This window comes from Muscardinus avellanarius (assembly GCF_963383645.1).
Source record: "Muscardinus avellanarius genome assembly, chromosome: 1".
NCBI classification, from domain to species: Eukaryota; Metazoa; Chordata; class Mammalia; order Rodentia; family Gliridae; genus Muscardinus; species Muscardinus avellanarius.
The window spans coordinates 23,830,371-23,853,372 of record NC_137786.1 but is presented as its reverse complement, the minus strand read 5'-3'; the positions used below and the strand labels follow the sequence as shown (position 1 = coordinate 23,853,372).

The following is a 23,002-nucleotide window of genomic DNA, read 5'->3' as shown; positions in this document are numbered from 1 at the left end:
TTTGTTTATATGTCTGTCATATATCTGTCAACCTTGCTAAGCTTACTAATTAGTGCTAATAGGTTTTTGGTATAGATTCCATTTTCATTTATGCAAGAATTATCAAATTTGCTGAGATTATTGACAACTCTTTTCATACCATTAATAAAAATTTATTGCATTTCTTTCGATTACTATATTTCCCTGACAAAAGTCCCTAGAACAATGTTGAATAGACATTATCAGAGCAGATATCTTTGCCTCACTTCCTTTTTTATGACAAAATTATTTAATTATTTTACCATTAAGTATGCTACCTTTGTACACATTTTAAAGTGTATTTTATCAAAATTGAGGGGTCTTTTCTATTTCTTGTGCACTGACCATTTATGTCAAATAAAGTTTAGATTTTGTGCTGACCATTTTTATCAGAAATAAACTAGATATTTTGTCAAATATTATTTTATGTGCCTATTGAAATGGCTATATGGTTTGCTAAAATGGTAAACTATTTTAATTGATTTTCCAAATATTGAATAAACTCACATTCTTAGGATAAATACCACTTAACCATTATTATATCTTTGTAAAATATAAAACTTTATAATTTTGTTTTCCTGTAAGGTCTTTGAGTTTGTTTTCATAGTATTAATAATGCTTTATACAATGTAACAAGAAGTACAACAATTCTATAATGTGTTGGTACAGAGTGGGCATTTTTAAGTATTAAGAAGGATTTAAAAATAAAAATATTTTAATTTTATTTTTCATGAGTTGTAACTACAAATGTAATCCATTACAGATAAGTAATTTAAGTTATCTAACTCTTCTTTTTTTTTGTGTGTGTGTGATACTGGGGGTGGAACCCAGGGGATTTTCTAACTCTGGGCTATATATACTCCCAGACCTACTTTATACTTTATTTGGAAACTGGGTCTCACTAAGTTGCAGAGAGCCTCACTAAGTAGCTGAAGCTGGCTTTGAACCTGCATGATCCTCCTGTCTCAGCCTCCCAAGTGCTGGGATTACAAGTGTGTGCCACCACACCCGGCTGGAAATTTGTGAATTACACCTATGTTGTCAAATTTATTTATAAAAGCTAGTTAAAATATTTTATCTTAGTCTTGTGATATCTATAGTGATTACAACTCTCTCTAATATTATTAACTTTTACCAATATTTTTCTCTGACCACTCTAACTAAGCTTGTTTTAAAATCTATTAATTTTTCTTGATATGACTTTTGAGAAAAAATATTGATTCATTTGTTTCAATTATTTTACTTCATTATTTTTGTTTTTTATTACATTTTATCTGCTTATAATGTATTTATTTTGCTTTTTTGCTTCATTCAATTGCATCTCAAAGTATTATATTTGAGACATTATTTTTCCTACACTTATATTTTAGTGATATAACTTTCTCTGTAAGTATAACTTTAAGTGTTGTTTCAGTCAACATTTTCACTGTTGTAATCCAAGACCTGATGACAACAAAATAAAGAAATGAAGATTTATTTGCTCACAGTTTTGTAGATTTGAGGGATTCAATCCATGCTAGGCCAGGTTACATCTATGGAGCTCAGAGCATGGCAGATGGAGGCAGGGAGAGAAAGAGAGAGAGCACATAAGCTCTTCTCTCCTGAGAGAGAGAGAGAGAGAGAGAGAGAGAGAGAGAGAGAGAGAGAGAGAGAGGGAGGAGGGAGGGAGACAGAGAGAGAGAGGGAGAGGGAGAGGGAGAGGGAGAGGGAGAGGGAGAAGGAAAAGAGAAGAGGAGGGGAGCTGTGGAGAGGAGGAGAAGGTACCATATATAATCCCCAAGATCACACCTTCAAGACATTCCTCCTCAGTAGCCAAGCTGTATCCACCTTCAAAATGGCTGCTTGCTTTTGAGTTTTAAGGAAACATTCTAAATTCAAATCATAACAGATGGGTTGTACCATGATCTGATATTATTCTATAAGCTTCATCTTTTTTAATTATTGATTTCATTTAAAATACAAATTGCTTAGGAGACATATGGCGCTGAATTACTTTACAGCCAAATTAAATATGTTGTCTTTTAATTGAAATATTTACAGGCCATTTGTGTTTGATATGATTATTTGTGCTATTAAAATTAATTATTTTCTTGTCATTGGTTTTCTGATTATTTCTTCTCTTCATTGTCTTCTGTTATTGTCTGCCTAATTCGGATTTATACAGAATTTTAGATTTTGTGTTTGTTTTGAGGAGTGCAATAAGAATTTTTTCCTTTGTTCCTCTTCTTCCCTTTGTAACTTAGCTATTGTTTCTTAATTTCCATTTTCTCACCATTTTTAAGCCCTGTGACTAGAATATACCTGACATAGATCGGTTCATTTCTTTTGTTTGAGTATATTAAGCTTTTCAGATCTGTGAGTTTATAACTTTTCTGAGGTTTGGAGATATTTTACTTATTCTTTCTTTGAAGTGTTTTGTTCTACTCTCTTCTCTCCCTAATGGAGTAAAATTTTAGTACATTATCGTTCATGAATTTGTAACTGTTCACCAATGCTCTCCGTATTTTTTTCTATTATTTTTGTCAGTTTTGAATATATCACATTCAATTTCATCTTTAAGTTAATTATTTATTCAATATATAACCAGCCTTAAATCAATCCAAAGTACTTTTTCGTCTTATACATTGTAATTTCTTCTGTAGGAGTTCTGTTAACACACACACACACACACACACACACACACACACACACAAGCATTCTATATTCATGTATGTATGTGTACGTGTGTATTGTGTGTGGATATGTTTCTGTGTGCCCTTTACACATGTTTTCCTCCTACATCATTATTCCTCTAGTAAAATATGTAGTTGAAGAACTTTTAAATCTCACTCTCAGCAAATTCTATCAAATGTGTCATTTCCTGTTTGGTTTTATTTTTCTACATTCATATTTTCTTACTTTTCTGAATGCCAATATATATCTTATTGGATTACAGAATTTGTGACTTTTATCACATTTAGTGGTTGGAGAACTGCTTTTAATGAATATTCATGATCTTTATTCTGATGTGTGATTGAGTCATTTGAAGCTTAAACCTTTTGCATCTTACTTTTGTGCTTTTATTAGCATCTCTTAGATTATGAGGAATTTTGTCCCATTAGTTGGATAAAACCTTTCTCAGTAATCTACCCCAAACCCTGAGAATTACAGTTTTCTGTTAAGGATGGCGAGAAATAGAATTATTCCCAATTGCATAATTTACCAGTATTCCTAGTTGATATTTTATTTGTACTAATCTGTAAAATCCATTACCACTATGCAGATATGCTATCTCTTCTTATTCATGTTCTGATATGCACCCAGCTCAGGAGTTGAGTGGGATCCTTTTCAGATTTGAACAGTTATTCTGAAAAGATCTGTCCTCTCTAGTTCTACCTCCAACAACTCTAACCATATTGGTTCATGTAGACGCTTTGCCATCTTTTCAACTCAGAAGTTGACAGGAGCCATTGGGGTTTCTACTCTTTGTGCTACAGGAACCCTCTCTGCACTGCACACTGAGGGAGTTCTAGCACTCCCCTCACTTTCCTCCCACTTCTCAGTATTAGTTTCTGAATGTCTAGTTCTTTAAAGATTATCGTTTCATGCATTTTGTCTGATTTTAGTGTTTAGAGTAGATGAAAAAATTAGGCATCTATTATTCAACTTTTTCCAAATGAAAAAGTTAGAAAAATTATTTTAAATATATTCTACTAGATTTTATAATTCATTTCAGATAGCAAGAAAAATTTTGTAGCAAAAAGGCATTATGTAATTACCTGCTCAGTAGTTACCCTAGTATTGTTTACGCTCCTATTAATTATTTCATCTTTCAAAGAAACAGTTTATCAGTCTTTCTCATTTTTATATTCTTGAATTCATTAATCTATATATTTTAAAATTCTGTATACTTATTAATGTCATTAAAACTCATCATCATTTCAATTTCTTGTATATGCATATATTTATATTATATATACTTGAGTTATTATATATATTTGCAAATATGGTTTTTACATATACATATATGTGTGCATAATAACTCCTAAAACGGATAACTTATTGAAGATGCAATTTCAAAACTATAAAGTAAAATTTCTGGGTCAAATACTGGTAGTAAAATTTTCATCATCGTTTTACAGATTAAAATGGAAGCTGGCACATTTTTACATTTATTCTTCTCTCAGAAATGTTTGCTTTCTTTATGGCACTCAAATCTTGCAGAAAAAAAATAAAAAAAAACAATTCACTGTAAGTTCACCTATAAATATCAAAAATCATGATGAAAAAATATATTTACAAAACAAATGAATCTCATAGCATGTTCCATAACTTACATTACCGATTCTGCCAATAATAAAAGTTATACCTGAAATTATGGCACATAGGCTGATTTTCTATTAGCATGTAAGTATAAATACATTAGATTTCCAATTATAGTGCAAATAGCAATAATCTAAAATGAATGTGACATTGAAAGAGGGGATTCTTATTTTTTCTGATCCTATTTAGAAGGCAATTGGTCCCCAGAGTAGAAAGAGGCTACAATTGGATTGTTTTTCAAAAACATACATTTTTTTTTCCAGGAAAAGTTGGGAACTAATTCCAACCTTCCAGTAAGTCTATGCTTCAGACATATTTTCTGAAATGCATCTGCTGTTTGCAACATGGAATTATGGTTACAATTAGCAGCTGTTGTCACCTCTGCTTCACCTCATTAGTTATCATAGATCTTCAAAATTATAGGGTTGATTATAGCTTTAAAAGTTCTGAAAGAACATCTTGCCTCACTTCATACCTATTTTATGCTTAACATAGTTAAAGTTCAGTAGTTTTTTTAGAAGAAATTCTTTCTACTGCTGTCAAACCAAAAAGTAAGCAATGAAACGAATTTATTGGCAAGGGATTTAGTTATGCTTCAGTAAAATATACAAGACTCCAACACAAACTGAAATATGTGCCTAAGTGCATCTACATATAGCAGTGCTTTGCTCATATTTACTTGGCTTTATGGAAGAGGGTAAAATAATAATCATATAATAATGGCACCAATCCCTGTGAAGATGCGTGAAGTATTTTCCAAATCAAATTATAAGTCATTTCACTGCATAGCTGGCATTCAGTCTTTGAAGGGCAATGACATTTTCATAATTCACAGTGATGAGAAACTGTTTCTAGAAAGCAGTAGCTGGAAAGGAGCAAATCCATATCCTGATGCTATTGAGCTATTGTAAGATGTAATTGGAATCCAGTAAAGGAAATGTAGGGCTATTGTAACCTATTATTGCATATTATTGATTGATTCTATTGTCTTAATGCAGCTTAATTTTTTTGTAGTGGATAAGCGATCTGATTTGTAATTGATGTTTAATGGTAGAGCATAAAATTGGAACACAGACAAAAATAAAATGAAATAAAATCTAGAGTTTAGCTGCCACAGTTTACACAGTGTAGCTTCTGTTTTGCTCTTTTTTTCCCCACTTATTTGCCACCCATATGATCGGACCCCATTTCTGGAGAAGGTATTAACACAAAAAATTATGCCAGTGGTCTTTTTTACCTTATTATTCAAAATTCAATGTGGAGAAATAAATAAAAATGTCATTGTTATTATAGGCCATCTTCTGGTCATTTGTTGTAATCCAGTGCATTTATTATTAATAGGGAAATCAGAATGTTCCTATTCTGTGTTGAAGATAGTACTTGGCTGCTAGATAAAAGAAAATTACTCTAGGCTTTGACTAATTGGGAGACATCATCTGCACTGAGGCAAATTTCTAAATATAGATCTGGAAGTTTGCAATGTTAATGACAAAAGAGAGCCATTTAAAAGCGTCAAAATTATTTTCCTTCATGAATTCTTCACCTGAAAAACAGTGCCTTTAAAGGTTAAACTATCGGGTAGGATCGCCAGAAACTCAGGACTTATTTTGATCCTACATAAGCGATAAGGGATTCAAAGCTTGATATGTTTAATGTTAAAATTTTGTTTATTTCTTTATCATAGAATCCCCAAGCTAGTCTCTAGGGAAAATAGCAATGGCGACAAAAGGCCTTTTGTTTTCCTTTTTGATCTCAATGAGAACAGTAGGAAGAAGTCTAAAATCTATTCTGAGAGAAACATAATAGTTTAAATATGCAGCTTTCCAACTATGGAGAAACATATTTACAGGTGACTATTATGAATTGAGTTTAATTCAACACAGAAATGCGGTCATATGCTTTTACTTTGCTTTCCAAGTGTTCATTTTAGGTTTGTTTTTATTCATAAGTATAATTTGGTGTACTTAAGAAAAATTTTAAAAATTTAGTACTGCAATAACTTTCTTTGCTTTTCCTTTAAACGCCTTGTAATAGAGATTTAATCCCAAATATAAGTAAACCTCACACTAGAAATTAAATTGTAGAATGCTTAACACCCATGGAGAGAAAATTGAAAATCTGGTTTTGTTTCAGCAAAATTGAATAATTAGCATTTTTAAAAATTCTGTGTGCTTACTATTCTCCATTTTAATACCTTACTAATTATTTTTAAATACAGTCTATTAAATCTGTGTAACAATAAATTGTTGGTTAAATCTTGTATAACTTTTATGTATTGATTGATTTTATATCTGTATTTCCAAATATTCTATATTGCCTTAGGATTTCCCATTCCAGAAGTATAATTATTCTTGGCCAATGATAATATGCCAAATGAGTTTTTATAATATTATGGAGAAAAATTACAGTAATTATTTAATTTTTTTTTGTTTTTTGTAATCCAGGGCCCTATGCATGTAAGACAAATGCTCTACACTGAACTACATCCCTAGCCTGAAATGTGACCATTTGTATATAAGTGTGTTACTCACATTATAATTCTTCCCGAGGACAGAGAAGTGACTAAGAAAGAAATTTGAGACTATATAAAATATTTTAGGCATTCTTCCTTTGATGTGAAACCCCACATAATTTCCCCAGGCCCAAATACTGTATTTAAAAGAACAACTCCAACTCTAAAACCATCTTTTTACAAATTTTAATGGAAAATAAACTAGCAAGTACCTTTGTGAAGTATGTCAAATTATTAAGTTTATTTTCAATATCTAAATTTACTTTTGGATCTTTTAAGTTCATCATAAGTCCCCAGTCACATGTCCTTCATTTACAGCCCAAACAAAATCATAGAATTTATGTAAATATATTTTCATCAACTAATTTAATTTTTAAAATTTTTTAATTTTATTTTTATTTTTATTTTTATTTTGGTGGTACTGGGGGTGGAACCCAGAGGCTTTCTACCTCCGGGCTATACTCCCAGACCCATTTTTTATATTTTAGTTTGGAAACAGGGTCTCACTAAGTTGCTGAAAGCCTCACTAAGTAGCTGAGGCTGGCTTTGAACCTGTGCGATCCTCCTGTCTCAGCCTCCCAAGCGCAGGGATTACAAGCATGTGCCACCACGCCCAGCTTCATCAAATAATTTAAAATTTGTCAATTCTGTACAATGTTTGGAAATCTAAGTATCTATCACCATTTTTCAAAGTTAGTGCCAGATAGTAACTATTAAACACATTTATAATGGAAACAAATTTTTCTGAAATCAGCAGATCAAAAACAAGTTACTTTGTTTAATGCTTTAAATAAGATACCTAGAAAAATGAGAAATAGACCAGATGCTGATAATTCTGTGTGCTATCCTTCATTGCTCCTTCTTCGGTCATTGTTCTTACTACTTTATCCAACGTTTTAATATTGAATATAAAATCTGGTCAATTCACCTACAACCCATGACTCACCTAAGAGTTTGTCAAAAGCTCAGAGTCCTAGTTCCACATTGGATCTACTGATTCAAATTCTAAGGTTTGAGTTAGCATTGGTGTTGGAGTGTTCTGGATAGAACTGGGTCTCATGCATCAAAGTAAGAGCTCTACGACTGAGATGCATCAAATTTGGTTTTTAATAAGACTCACATGTGATTCATTTGAATGCTTATGTTTTAGAAACACTCAAATTCATCCATGGAAGTCTCAGACAAATGTATAAGTATTAATTAGTATGGCATTATATGGACTGATATAATTAAAGAAATTTTATAGAAGGTAGTCTTTAAAAAATCTATTTTGAGCCAGGCGTGGTGGCCCATGCCTGTAATCCCCATGCTTGGGAGCCGGAGACAGGAGGATCGCACAGGTTTGAAGGCAGCCTCGCTGGCTTAAGAGACCCTGTTTCCAAATTTAAAAAAATTTTATAAAATAGGTCTGGGAGTGTAGCCGGAGTGTAAAAGGGCTTCCAGGAACCCCAGTACCACCAAAAAAAAAAAAAAACAAACAAACAAAAAAAAAAAAACAACTATTTTGAGAGTTTTTATCTATTACTTTCATAAAATATAAATATAGTAACTTAAATACAAAGTAATTATCTTACAATTCTATAGGTCTGAAGTATGGTATGAGTCTCACTGGACTGGTAACATGAATCAAGGTGTAGGTGTAGACTATAAGAGAATTGTGTTCTTAAGCATTCTGAATGTTAGCAGATTTCAAGTCATGACTTTGTGGAGGCTAAGTCCTTATTTCCTTTCTGGCTGTCAGTTTAAAGACTGTTCCAGGTTTCTAGAAGTCGTCTTCATCACTTGGCTTGTTCCTCCACTTGAAAGCCAGCAAAAATGACTCATTTCTTCTTACTCTTCAAATTTTCTCTCTCTCTCCCTCTCTCTCTCTCTCTCTCTCTCTCTCTCTCTCTCTCTCTCTCTCTCTCTCTCTCTCTCTTGTAACTTTTCCCTAAGCCACTTCTCTGCATTCCCTCTCATTTAACTCTTAAATGTTCAAAAATTAGATTAGGCACATCTGAATAATCTAGGACAATCTTCTTTCTTGGAATTTTTAACCTAAATCATACCTGCAAAAGTACTTTTGTCATGTACCTATGCACAGGTTCTGGGGAATTGCTCATGGAACTTTTTGGGAGAAGAGACATCATTTTGTAAATCACAGAGGAGTACAAAGCTTAATGCGGCCTCAGCCGTATCAAGCCTTAATGAGACCATCACTGAACTCTATGACATTTCTCTTTACTTTTAATAGGTTAGATGGATAGACTGAAGGGAGATTTCTGATTCAGCTGAAATGCTCCTTGAGTAGAGAGCGACTCAATAATAGTGCATCTTATAACAGCTTCTTCTCATGTACTCCATGAACACATTTTCTTGCATTCTTTCTTATTTTGGAGTGCATGCAATTTATTCAATGATGTTTATTCAATCTAGTTTAACATGACTGTTACATGATGGTAAATCTCAAGTACTGAACTAGGCTTGTGATAAAAGAAGTCAAGAGACACTCAACAACTCACTTTAAAGCTGCCACAAGGAATCACAAGTATAAATAATGCCTCCAAGGTGTATATTGTAAAGCAATCACAATATTAGAAACCATCAAATCTATCAAATTGTTTCAATAATGACTGTACTTAAGAAAGTTATCTGCACTTTATATTTTATGTCTCTGTCAGATCACTGTAGAAATTGCTTACAACTTTAAGAAATGTTAAGAGAACTAATTATCTTCAAACAATGCCAGGATTTACAAGTTTGTTTGTTTTTTTCTACCAGATACTCTGTTGATCGGCATACTGACTTGGATCGTATTTTCAGTATTCACTCAGAAAATGGATCCCTATTCACTCTGAAGCCTCTTGACCGGGAATCTTCCCCTTGGCACAACATCACCGTCACTGCCACAGAAATAAGTAAGTTGTAAACACAACTATCTGACATATTACTTTTTACCAAAGAACACAATAATGCCCTAAGTAGATTTTTACCTCAAGTGGAATGGTTATTTAACTATCATAATTTTGGAGAAAAGATTTAGGGGTTTTATGTTTTAATACTATTTTTAAAGGATTCCAAATCATTCATTGATTTCAGATTTTTCTTCTTTTACACCTTCCAGTAGAACAGAAATGTAACCTAACCCTGTAGAAATCATTAATTAGCCTATAAAAGTTATCAGTTACTCATAGTACTTCATTCGCAATCATATTTTCCTCTTTTTATTGTGCTTTCCACTTGAACCATGTAAGGAAGTTGAGCTGTTCATCAGCAATCAACTGAGATATTGAATACCACAAAAGTAATCTGTTGCTAAGTTACTAATGGGCAAGTGGTTTTAGTGCTTCTCTGTAAATGAAAGTAAAATTTTACACATTTTTTTTTTGCAGATAATCCAAAACAAAGTAGCCACATTCCTGTCTTCATCAGAATTCTAGATATAAATGACCATGCTCCAGAATTTGCCATGTATTACGAAACATTTGTTTGTGAAAATGCAAAACCTGGGCAGGTAAATGACATTATTATAAAACTGAGATTTTTTTCTGTTTACTAGATCAGATTAATGCTTTATTTTTATAATATTTTTCATTTTAGTGTTATACTCCTTGCCACTTTTTTTATCTTTGCTTACCAAAAAAAATCAGTGATTTTAAAAATAATTTTAAAATTAACTTAGGATATAATAGAGAAAATTATGATGACATGCTTTTATTTATATACTACGTATATAATGAATACCACTTATGTAAAAAGTTCCTACTTAGATTCATAATTAGATTGATGTTGAGTTATATACATTAATAACATGGAAGCACAATAACAAGCATGAAGTATGAGGATAAAATATTTTTATATTAATATGCAGAGAATCATAATTATTTTTTGACTATATTTTGTCATTTTAAGTAGTATGCTCTGGAGATATTAGGTTGATCTATATGATATTTTGTGATTCATAATTTTCATCATATTAAACTAAAAATTTGTCTACACTGGAATTATAAATTCTTATTAGAAAGTAATATTTCTTCTGGGCATGGTGGCACATGCCGTTAATCCAAGTACGTGTGAAGCTAAGACAGGAGGACCTCAGGTTCTAGGCCAGTGTATGGTAACTAAGCTTGTTTCAGAATAAAAATTAAAATGAGTTAGGATAATAGTTTAAGAACCCTAGGTTCAATCTTCAGTACCTCACAGAAAAGTGTTTCAAATATATCTAAAGTAATTTTAAACAAAGAATATGTTAATTTTGATAAAAAAGTAACTGCATAGATTTTACTGAAAGTAATTTAAGGAGTTAATTAAGGGAAAAAGTAGGCAGATATTAGGGATCATCTACAATTTTATCATGTCTTTCTTTTGAAATTTTGAAAATAAAATGGAAAACAGTCTTTCTTATATTCCAGTTAAGATTGTTATGGATAGAATGTCGATGCCTCCCATTCATATGTTGAATTAGAACAAGAGCCCGCTAGGAAATAAAGATTGTGATTATAAGGAGGGCTGGTCTGATTAAATTAATGCCCTTATAGAAAGAGATCCCAGAGATCCCATGCTTGTTCTCTCTCCCTGAGCTCATGAACACAAGAGCAGTCATGTGAGGGTTCAGAGAAAGACAGGGATATGTAAGACAGAAAGAGAGCTCTCAACAAAAGCCAACCATGCTGGCAACTTGATCTCCCAACTTCCAGAACTCTGAGAAAAGACATTTCTGTGGTATAAGCCATACTCGTATTTTGTTATGGCAACCCGGATGTCTAAGTCAAAAATCTTTTTCACATTCCACCTACATACCAAAAACACAATTAAAGCCAGGTGTGGCACCTCATGCCTGTAATCCCAGATACTTAGGAAGGTCTGGCAGGAGTGTCATAAGTTTTTGAGGCCAACCTGGGCAACATAATGGAATGTGTCAAAAAGAAAATGCTATTTTTATAGCCTACATATACTATATACTTATTTTGAATCAAAATTGTTTTTCTTTTATCACTTTGTAATGTGTCACAGGTATAGTCTCTGTAAGTAATTATCTTTATTAATATATTCAAATGATATGATTATGCAGGAGATAAATAATCATTAATTTTATAGTGTGGTCACATATTAATTAACTTATTCAACTATTCTTGTATTAAGTGACATTAATGATTAATAAAATGTTATTCTAGCAGGTAGTACTAAAATGAGCATTATGGCATATTATTCTTGTTTGCTACTTAGTATTATTTTCCCTTGTTATAAATTTTAAATTAGGATTACTTAAATTTTACTGTGTATACTAACAGATGCTGCCAAATATTTTTAAATATATCATATATTAAAGGATACCTCTTCCAAATATATATGGTTACCTAGATTTTAAAAGTATGTCAATTTCTAGTAAGTTCTGTGCATTCTTTCAAACTTATTGAAGTTGAACATTTTTTTCATGAAAGTGTGGCTCTTATTTTTAATCTTCATATTTATAGTAAGTTCCTGGGATTGCTATGAAAAATTACCACACACTGGATGATTATTAAACAACATAATTTTTCATAATTTTTCATAATTTTTTCATAATTCTGAAGTTTTATGTCCAGTTCTGAAGTGTGAACAGAACTGTGCTTTGAAGGTGTACAAGTGGCTCCTTCCTTGACGCTTTCAAATTGTTTGTCCTTGTCAGTAATTTCTTGACATTCCTTGGAGTGTGGACTTGAATTAAACCAATCTCATCATCCATCATTGCATTTTATTTTTTCTGTTTCTATTTCTGCATCCAAATTTGCCTTTTTTTCAGTGAAAACTCTAGACATTGGATTAGAGCCTTCTCTAGATATCATTCACAATTGATTGTATCCACAAAAGGCCAATTTCCAAACAGGACCAGATTCATAGGAACTATGATTTAGGACTCCTTGTATCTTTTAGGGGAAACACAAATTAACCTACAATAGCCTACAGATATTCTTTACTCAGTTAAGTATTAGTGTGCTTGTCCTTTATTAGTATTTGTGAGTTATTGATGCAAGACATATTAACATTTGAGATGAATAAAATACAATTTATAAAAACTAATCGTAAGTACTTAATATATACTATTACTTGTTTAGCAAAATCAACAAAGTTAAAGTAAAATATATTTCTCAGAATATACTTAAATAGTTCCATCTAATCATTTGCAGAACTTAAAACTTGACTCATTTAACAAAGAAATATTTTTTGAGAGGCAATGGATGTTTTATTAAAACTATGGAATTCAGGTATGGCATGATGGTGCTTGGGAAGCTGAGATAGGAGGACTGCAGATTCCAGAAATCATCAGCAAGTTAGGGAGGTTCTCAGCCACACAGTGAGACCCTGTTTTAAAAAAAAGAGAGCCGGGTGTGGTGGCACACGCTTGTAATCCCCGCGCTTGGGAGGCAGAGACAGGAGGATCGCGCAGGTTCGAAGCCAGCCCCGCGCGCTGGCTTAGGAGACCCTGTTTCCAAATAAAAATGTAAAAATAGGTCTGGGAGAGTAGCCCGGAGGTAGAAGGGCTTCCAGGAACCCCAGTACCACCAAAAAAAAAAAAAAAAAAAGAGAGAGTGGGTTTGGGGCTGATTTGTAGCTCAGAGTATAGAATGGCCCTACGTTCAATTCCCAGTACCACAAAGAATCAAACAAAAATTATGGATTTGAGTCAAATAGAGCTGAACAAAAAGCCTAGATCAGCTGCCTATTTTAGAAGTAGGATCTGTAGGAAATTCTAATGCATAAGGAGCTATAGCACAGAAAATGAATATTATCAACGTGCAAAAATAATGAAATGATCGTTACATAATAGGCTTTCAATGCATGTTTGTTGACTTTCTTAGCTCAGTGGTACAGCACTTGCTTAGCATGCGTGAAGCCCTGGTTTCAATCTTTGGTATGGCAAATAAAGCAAAACAAAAACAAAAAAAAACAGAATGGCTGACTTGGGCAGAGTAAAAGGCTAGTTTAGTGACAGAACCTGGACTAGCTCCATGACTCTGATTACAACTAGATTTTTTTCACTCTGCCAAGCAGCATCAATATTCATTTATCTTCATTTGTACAGTTTTCACTGAAGAAAAATGAGCAGAAACTATTGTTTCCTTTTTTCCATCCTGATAAGATCTTGTACTTAAAAAATTGCTAAGAACTAAGTATTCATTACAATGAACCCATTCCAGAAAGGTGAGTTTTGAGTTCCAGTATAAGCTTCTTCAGTAATAATAATTTCACATTTCCCAACACTTGATGCTTACTTTTTATTTTTTCAATATTTTTATGATTAAAAATATTATTGGCTGGTCATAGTGGTGCATTCCTGTAATCCCAGAATTTGGAGGGCTGAGACAGGAGGATTGGAGGATTGAGGCCAACATATTGACATTTAGTGAGACCTGGTTTCAGAAGAAAATTACAAAAATGGCTGAAGGTGCAGTTTGGAAGTAGAATTTCCTGGGTTCAATCCTCAGTAACATTAAAAATTGTTCAAAATTAGATTTATCATTGCTATTTGGAATATGGAGGCTAAGCAAGAACACTGAATAGTATGTATATTTTCTCATGTTGGTGCTCATGTTGTGCTCCAATGTTGTAAACAGAAAATTTGTATTATTTTTCATAAGTAATCGTGTACTTCTAGAAGCACCATATAAAGAAATAGAACACCACATGTCACTCTGCCAGAACAAATGGTAAAATTATAGCTTATATTAAGTGAAAGTTGGAAAATACTGACTAGAGAGTATGCAGGTTGGTATGTGTTTTGAGGAACACAAAAAGAATAAACAATTTGGATGTCTTGGCACATGCTTGAAATCCCAGTACTAAGCAGGATGAGACAGGAGGATCACAGGTTCATGGCCAGGCTCAACTACTTAGTGAGGCCTTCTGAAATTTAGTGAGATTCTGTGTCAAAATAAATAATAAAAATAATAAAATAGGACTGAGGCTGTAGCCCAGAGGTAGAATGCCCCTGGGTTCAATCCCCAATACCGCAAACAAAACAAAACAAAACAAAACAAAAAAAAAAAAGAAAGAAAGAAAAAGGAAAAGAAAAGAAAAAAATAGGCAAATTAAACTACTATGAAATCCAATAACTCTTCACAAAAAAATGTTGGACTAGTATATCTACATGTGATGCAACTGATCATTTTTCCAGAAGAGTAAACTGAAAGTAGGGTAATTAAATTATGGCAATTTCAAGTCTGACAGATGGTAGGCCCAGGACTAGAAAAGCTGGAACATTGATATGTAGCCTAGTGCTTTTATTACTATAAAATTCTCAATGAAATTGCTCTACCCAATGTGTAATTTGTCATTCCATCTTCTATGGATTACTCTCGATTTATGTTGAACTCAGGTCAACTTGCAGCTTCAACATAGATTATATAAAATTTGATAAGATGTTTTTAATAAATGTATATTTTCAAATAACATTGAAAATAACAAGCACTCTGAATAAAATAAGCGGTATAATTGATATAATGATGCCTGTAGCTGTGAAATCTTTTGATAGTGCATGAGAAATTACTGATTTGTTCAAAAACTTATTAATAGCACTCTTAATGTACTGTAGTGGTTATGATATTAACACTTATATTTTTAAAAGGAATATTTCATGTTTAACCTTTTGAGAAGTTACATTCTAGTACAGGAAACAGATTAGTAATCAAATACTAATAAGAGACTGGTGCTTTACTATAATGACAAAGGGAGAGAGTTATTGGAAGAATCACTTTGTTCTTTAAGGTTGAATGTCTTAGTTGTGATGCACTAAGATGTATTGCCAACTAATCACTGATAAGCACTTTTTATTTTTAATGTTATCTTTGTATAACATTCATTGTGTGTAGGGGGTATAGCAATGGTGATAGAACCCAGGTGCATTCTATCTCTGAGGTATACCTACAGGCCTATTTTATTCTTTTAATTTGAAACTGGGTCTACTAAGTTGTGAAGGTCATAAGTTTCTGAAACTGGCTGAGAACTTGTGATTCTTTTGTCTCAGCCTGCCAAGTACTGGGATTACAGGTGTGTAACACCATTGAAAACATAACTTGGCTTCATTTATTTGAGAGGAACTGATTTGTTTCTTTAATTTTAGTATCTCTTGAAAACACAGATTTTAAAATATGTGTAATAACAAAAGAGATTCTTTTTGTTTTGCTTTAATTAAATGAATGTATTTGTTTGGATTTCAGTTGATTCAAACTGTCAGTGTTATGGACAAAGACGACCCTCCCCGAGGGCATAAATTCTTCTTTGAACCCGTGCCAGAATTTCCTCTCAATCCAAATTTCACCATTGTCGACAATAAAGGTAGAGAATGTTTCTAAAGCTAAAAAGTGTGAAATCTTAAGATGCGAAGTTAAAAATGAATGTGAAATATTTTCACCTTTCTCCCCCCAGATAATACAGCAGGAATCATGACTCGAAAAGATGGATACAGCCGAAACAAAATGAGCACTTACCTACTGCCAATTTTAATCTTTGACAATGATTATCCTATTCAGAGCAGTACTGGCACCCTGACGATTCGCGTGTGTGCCTGTGATAATCAAGGGAACATGCAGTCCTGCAACGCAGAGGCCTTGATCCTCACGGCTGGCCTAAGCACCGGAGCGCTGGTGGCCATTCTGCTTTGTGTCATCATACTGCTCAGTAAGCTGTGCCTCTGTCATGCTTCTTACACACAACGTTCTCAATGCCATGGTCCAGCCAGGAATTCTGCATGAAATAGCACTCTAGTTTATAGCTAAAAATTCCGTGTTTTAACATCTTATTCTATTTTTCCCCACTAGTCATAATAATTCCAGTTATCCTCCATGAAGCTAGGAAGCTAGGTCTAGCTTTCTAGAAATCCAAAGCAAAGAACAGTAAGAACAAAACATATATATATATATATGTATATCTGTGTGTGTGTGTATATATATATATATATACATATATACACACACACACAGATATACATATATATATATATATATATATATATATATTTATAGGAACTAAATATATTATAAATATAAAATTATAATATAACATTTAAGTGCCAGGCATGGTGGCACACACTTGTAATCCCTGCGCTTGGGAGGCGGAGACAAAAGGATCGTGCATGTTCGAAGCCAGCCTCACTGGCTTAAGAGACCCTGTTTCCAAATAAAAATATAAAAAATAGGTCTGGGAGTGTAGCCCGGAGGTAGAAGGGTTTCCAGGAACCCCAGTACCACCACCCAAAAAAAAAAAATATATATATATAATATATATATGTTATAAATACATTTAAACATTTAGTTCTTTCTCTTATACCTTAATAATAAAGCATGTATTATTATTAGATCTTTATCCATGGTTACTGTTCAAAGGGCATTTGATTTACTGACTTATTAAATCATCATATCAACTTTATAAGGTAAACACGTTTATTCTACCACAGTTTTGTCCTACCACAGAATGACTAAATAACATGCCAAGAGTCATTCTTTAGAAAGTGTTTTTTATAGTTGGGTAGTGCACACCAGTAATCCCAGTACTTGGGAAACTGAGACAAAGGTTCACAGGTTGCAGACCAGTCTCAGCAATGTAATAAGACTATCAGAAATTTAGCAAGACTCTGTTTTAAAACAAACGAACAAACAAAAGGGCTGGAGGTAGAGCTCTGAGGTAAAATACCTCTGGATTCAATCCCCAGTATCACACACAAAAAATGGTTTTACTAGCATTAAAACACAAATTATTCACTCTTTGAATTTTCTATTATCCTCAAAACTAAGTCTTTAATATTTTCAAATAAAATTAAAACTGTTGTTTTATTGTAACAGTTGTAATGATATTAAAAAGTAATATACATATATATACAAAGCACAATATACATATATACATATATATTACAGATGTCTAGTGACCTAATGTATTATAGTTATCACAATATGACAAAAACATTTTTCCTGTAGGACTTGTTAAATGTAGGTGTAATACACCAAGGTAAGTAGTTAAAAATTCAGTTTTTACAATACATTTTAACTATATGGTATACTAGCCCTGAAAAAAGTTCTAAATAAACTCAGGCTTCCAATAGCAAATGTTTTGAGTATGTACTAACAGGACAGCAATTTAATTCAATTAAACAGTTGTTTCACTGCAAAGCTTTCCAGAAAATTATTTCCATCAAATATTCATCCAAAATTCTTATGCTTAGGGCAGGAGAGCGAGAGCAAGCCAAATTTAGGTTCTAATAATCATATATGCTGGCTTCTTCTCGTTGTAAATCCTTTGAAGCTATCTGGATGAAATCCCTTTGGCCAGATATCTTCCCAGGACTTCAGTGGGGGATTGAGGAAAATGAGGGGAAAACATTTGTCTCAGTTGAAATGATCCAACTCGTTAGAAAAAAAATTTCTCAGAATAGTTTAGGGTAGGAACTACCCCATCTCCATGAGCAATTTCCACCTCCACCTGCTGTTAGAAAGTTCAGATCCTTTGTAAAATATTTCTGAATCCTTGTGGAGATTAAAATTTGGCTTACCTTTTTAGCTGAGTGTTAGTTTTTTACTGTTTTGTTTTTTCAGTCCTGCTTTTCTAATTTATAATATATGTTTTTCCACACAGATATTTCAAATTAGAGATATAATTTTATATTAAATATAATCTGATATAAACATATATATGTATATATATGCATGATATATTTTGAAATTAGGAATATATATATATATATATACATATAATTACTAGGAATTGATCCTAGTGGTACTCTAGTGCTGAACTACATCTTCAGCTCTTTTTATTTTTATTTTGAGACAGGGTCTCACTAGGTTGACTTCAAATCTGTTATACCTGAATTTGTGATTTTCCTGCCCCAGACTCCTAAATTGCTGGGATTATAGGCATGCCCAAAGGCACCTCACTCAAATTTCTATGTTATGTAGGACACTTGTAAAGACATTCATGCACATATGAAAGAACAAAAGCACCTCCCAAATAAGTTCCAGTATTCCACAAGTATCATATTAAGCGTTTTACTATGTGTAGGAATCCTAGACAATTTTTACTATTATTCTAAAAAGACTGTCTCCTTCCTTTCTGGAGTAAGATAAAACACACTCATTTACTTTTTGCCTTTTTGATCTATTACCTAAATACAGAGTGATTTTCCAGTATTTTAGTTCAAATTGGTCCTAATTCAGATTTTATTATCAAAACTACTAATGCATTCTTGCTGTTATTTCAAGTTGTTTTACTAATAATCAAACATAGTTACTTAATTTCTAAGAAAAGATTGCTCTCCACAAGACAGGGACAGAGCATGGGAAATATTTTGGACCTACCCTGATCCATTTTGAAGACATGCAGTTCTTAGTTAATCTCGGTGTTTTGCAGGGCTTCAAATCTTAGGTTGGAATTTTATAACCGCTTTCACCTTTGGCAATCTGATGAATCTTACTGATTTTTTCATAAAAAACAATTAATTTATGAAAGGGCTAGGTATGAAGTTCACTGGTAGACTGCCTAGAATGTATAAAGACATGAATTTCATCCCCAGCACTGCAAGTAAATAAATAAATAAATAAATAAATAAATAAATAAATAAGAAATCCTATAGAAAAAATAAGTAAACATAACCAAATTAAAACAAACATAAAAATTGCTTTCTTATTAAATAATATCTACTTCTCTTGTTCTAATGCAAGTTTAGCCATAATTTGAAATATTTTTAAATTGTAATGTGATATCAGTTATCTGTGATTTCTATTTAAAAGTCACTCATGCTGGTATTGTCACTGTGAATATATTATTATATTCAGAATGAAAAGAAATGCTAAGTTCCATTTACAGATTAGTGAATATATTGATGGATTTTTTTCCATTCCTCATTCTAGCCTTTCCAAATTTCGTTTCCATCTCATAAACTAATAACTTCAACCTAGGAAACAAAGCAATAAATTTGATTGGGCAAAGAAGAGAAAAAGAAATTTAAAAATGTCTCTCAGATCCATTTATGAGAATTGAGTACGACTGTTAATCAAGGACGTCCGTGTTAACAGAACAGCATCTATGCTGTGCTGTAAAATAGAGTGCAAGTTAAAAATAAGTTGAGTTTAAATCTTGTATTACAGCATTTGGAGTTTACTTCTGATTTTCAGCAGGCTTTCCAAACAAGACCAATAAAGAAATTTTACTGGGATAGGATAAAATCAGTATTTTATACATATTTATGTGTATACATAAATGCATTTGTTTACCCAAATACATACTATATAAATACATTGCAAATATGTATCTATGTATGAGTAATGATTTGCACATAGACCCTTGTGTTACTAAGAAAATATTCAGTTTCTCTTGGGATAACAACAATTGGAACTTTCACTATTTTTTTTTTTTTTATTTTCTGAAACGTGTATTGGAAAGGAATGAGGTATCAGGTAATTGCAATTGGCTAAATGCAATAATTATAATTGAACAATGCTTTTTCAGTGCCTGAGGCTCATGGGCCTTGAAAATAAATGAATCACACTGTAATATCTATTCTTTTATCAATGCAAGATATTTGTTTATGAACCCCAGGCACTGTGTATTTGTGTAGGATACACTTCATCCAATCACACAAACTTTACACATAGAAGCATATTTTATTTGGAATAAAAATTGTATGTGGACGGTCACATTTTTCTCCTCTTTTATTAATAGTTTTAGTCGTGCTGTTTGCTGCATTGAAAAGGCAAAGGAAAAAGGAACCACTCATCATTTCAAAGGATGATGTCCGGGACAACATCGTGACCTACAATGACGAAGGTGGCGGGGAAGAAGATACACAAGCCTTTGACATTGGCACCCTAAGGAACCCAGAAGCCAGAGAGGACAGTAAGCTCAGAAGAGACGTCATGCCAGAAACAATCTTCCAGATAAGGAGGACTGTGCCCCTGTGGGAAAATATTGACGTACAAGATTTTATCCATCGAAGGTTAAAAGAAAACGACTCAGACCCCAGCGCACCTCCTTACGATTCACTGGCCACCTATGCTTACGAAGGGAATGATTCCATAGCAGATTCGCTCAGCTCCTTGGAATCTCTCACGGCCGACTGCAACCAAGATTATGATTACCTCAGCGACTGGGGGCCTCGCTTTAAAAAACTCGCCGATATGTATGGCGGCGATGACAGTGACCGGGACTAAGAGTATTGTGTGACCGGGTCAATATTCGTGGAATTGCTGTCCTTGTTACTAGATCGAGTGGCCTGTATTCTCCACCCCGGAGGAATTTTTTTCAAAAATCAAAATTACAAACACTACGTAGGTGTTGTCTTAGTAAAGGTTTGCTTAATCAGTAAGTTTCCGTGAATGAATATGAATGATATAGATTTTAAAACAATAATAATAATAACCAGTTCACCCTCTCTGCCTAGTAATCTTGGGAGAAAAGCATATCATATCAATAATCAATAAAACTATTTAAAAGGCTTTTTGTGCCTTTTCTTAGGTATAAGAACTTTATAAATGTTTTCTTAACTGACTTTCAGTCACCTTTACTATTAAATTAAACATTGTGCAACTGCTTTGTAAATTAATATGGAAAAGGTTATATCCCTGATGAAATATTAATGACTATTACTGCCATATTTATTTAGTTGAAGAATGTCTTTGTGTTAATTCATTCATATTTTTATAAATGTATATTTATATTTTTGTATTTTTATGAAATAAACTAGCATTTATAAAAATAAATTTCATTTTATTCAATTCCTAGAGGTAGTTCTGATCTCACAACAGAAATGTTTTACATATTTAAGTGTAAAACACGACTTACTCAGGGAAAAGTAGTTACTGCATTGGAGATAGAACTTAAGGTAGAAATATAAAAGGGCTTTGGTACAAATTGTTATTTTTCTGTTTCAACTACTTAAATATGAACAATGTTTATTGAATCATTGGCATTTATCCATGGATAGAATATGAGATACATTTGGAATATAAAATATTATATCTCTCTCTATATATAGTTGTGGATAATAAACTAAGTTTTTTTGCAAGTCTTTATCAACTAGTGGATTGTATTTGAGAGTAAATGAAGTATGTATCAATCATATAATATAGATTAGGTATAACCTAATCACTATTTGTTCATCAAAAGTGTTGTTTTCAAGATGAGAAATAATAGTTCTGATATCCATGTGATCAAACAATTCATGCAACTTGCTCATCTCTGGGTAATTGTATTTAAAGTGCATATAAACAAACTGCAGAATTTTTAACTGATTATTTTATTGTAACTGAGAGTCATTTTATTTAAGAAAATCATGAAAGAACTAAAGACAGGTAGAGAGAAAAAAAACCTAAAATGACATGATGGTATTTATTCAATATTGGTATTATCTAGAAAACAGAATATAGACACCATAAGACAAGGACAAGAAGAAGAGAAAGGACTCATGTATAAAAGTCATTTGCAAATTTTCCCAATACTGCCATACATAAAATGAGCCCTGATTGTTCTGGATTGTAAAACCTAAGCCAAAAGATAAAATCTTCACAGGGAGAATGGGTGGGATCTATTTTCTTGCCAAGAATAATCCTTATCTTCTTTAATTATTTATCCTTTAAGGGGCAAATGCATGGTGATGGTGATTCACAGATGGCATTATATGGGAGAAATTTAATGTTGACCAGTCTTATAGCAGGATTTTTTAAAGAGTAGACACTTTCCAAATTATAAACAGGTACTTCTGTGTTATTATCTTAATATTTTACATAATTTCTGAAGACTCAGTAACATAATACCAACAGGTAACATCTATTAAATATTTAACACTAAGGAAAAATATCATACTGGGCAATTATGAATTATTTGAAAAATTTCTACCAATTAGAAAAACAGAAAACAGAAGTTGTTAATAGTAATATTAGCTTAGAAGATTTTTGCTTAACTTTAGGTAGTAATATTCACCCTTTGCTGGCCCTCTTTCACCATGGGTGGGACAAATACATGAACAGGAGGATGAAGAGTTGGTGGATTTAGAAATACATCAAACATATAGTAAGGAATAACTTTCTTTTATAATCAGTAGGAAGTTAAGTGACAGTAAGTGAATAAATATTGATTACCAATTGTATTTAATTGTTATTAAAAAATGGAAAGAAAAATGAGGAAGCTGGTAGTTACCTAGCTTGGCTTGCTGTGTCATGCTTGAAATAC

General features: G+C 32.5%; 1 protein-coding gene across 1 annotated transcript in view; it reads left to right on the top strand.

Annotated features, from left to right (window-relative positions):
- CDH9 (cadherin 9) overlaps positions 1-20,985 on the top strand; it is a gene marked incomplete at both ends in the record, with an annotated part of 115,530 nt that extends 94,545 nt beyond the window's left edge. Inside the window, 5 exons of the mRNA XM_080713719.1 lie at positions 9,593-9,729; positions 10,204-10,325; positions 16,009-16,126; positions 16,217-16,468; positions 20,498-20,985. Of these exons, the coding sequence (XP_080569845.1) occupies positions 9,593-9,729; positions 10,204-10,325; positions 16,009-16,126; positions 16,217-16,468; positions 20,498-20,985 (1,117 nt within the window). The remainder of the gene's footprint in view (positions 1-9,592; positions 9,730-10,203; positions 10,326-16,008; positions 16,127-16,216; positions 16,469-20,497) is intronic.
- Between the last annotated feature and the right edge of the window lie 2,017 nt (positions 20,986-23,002).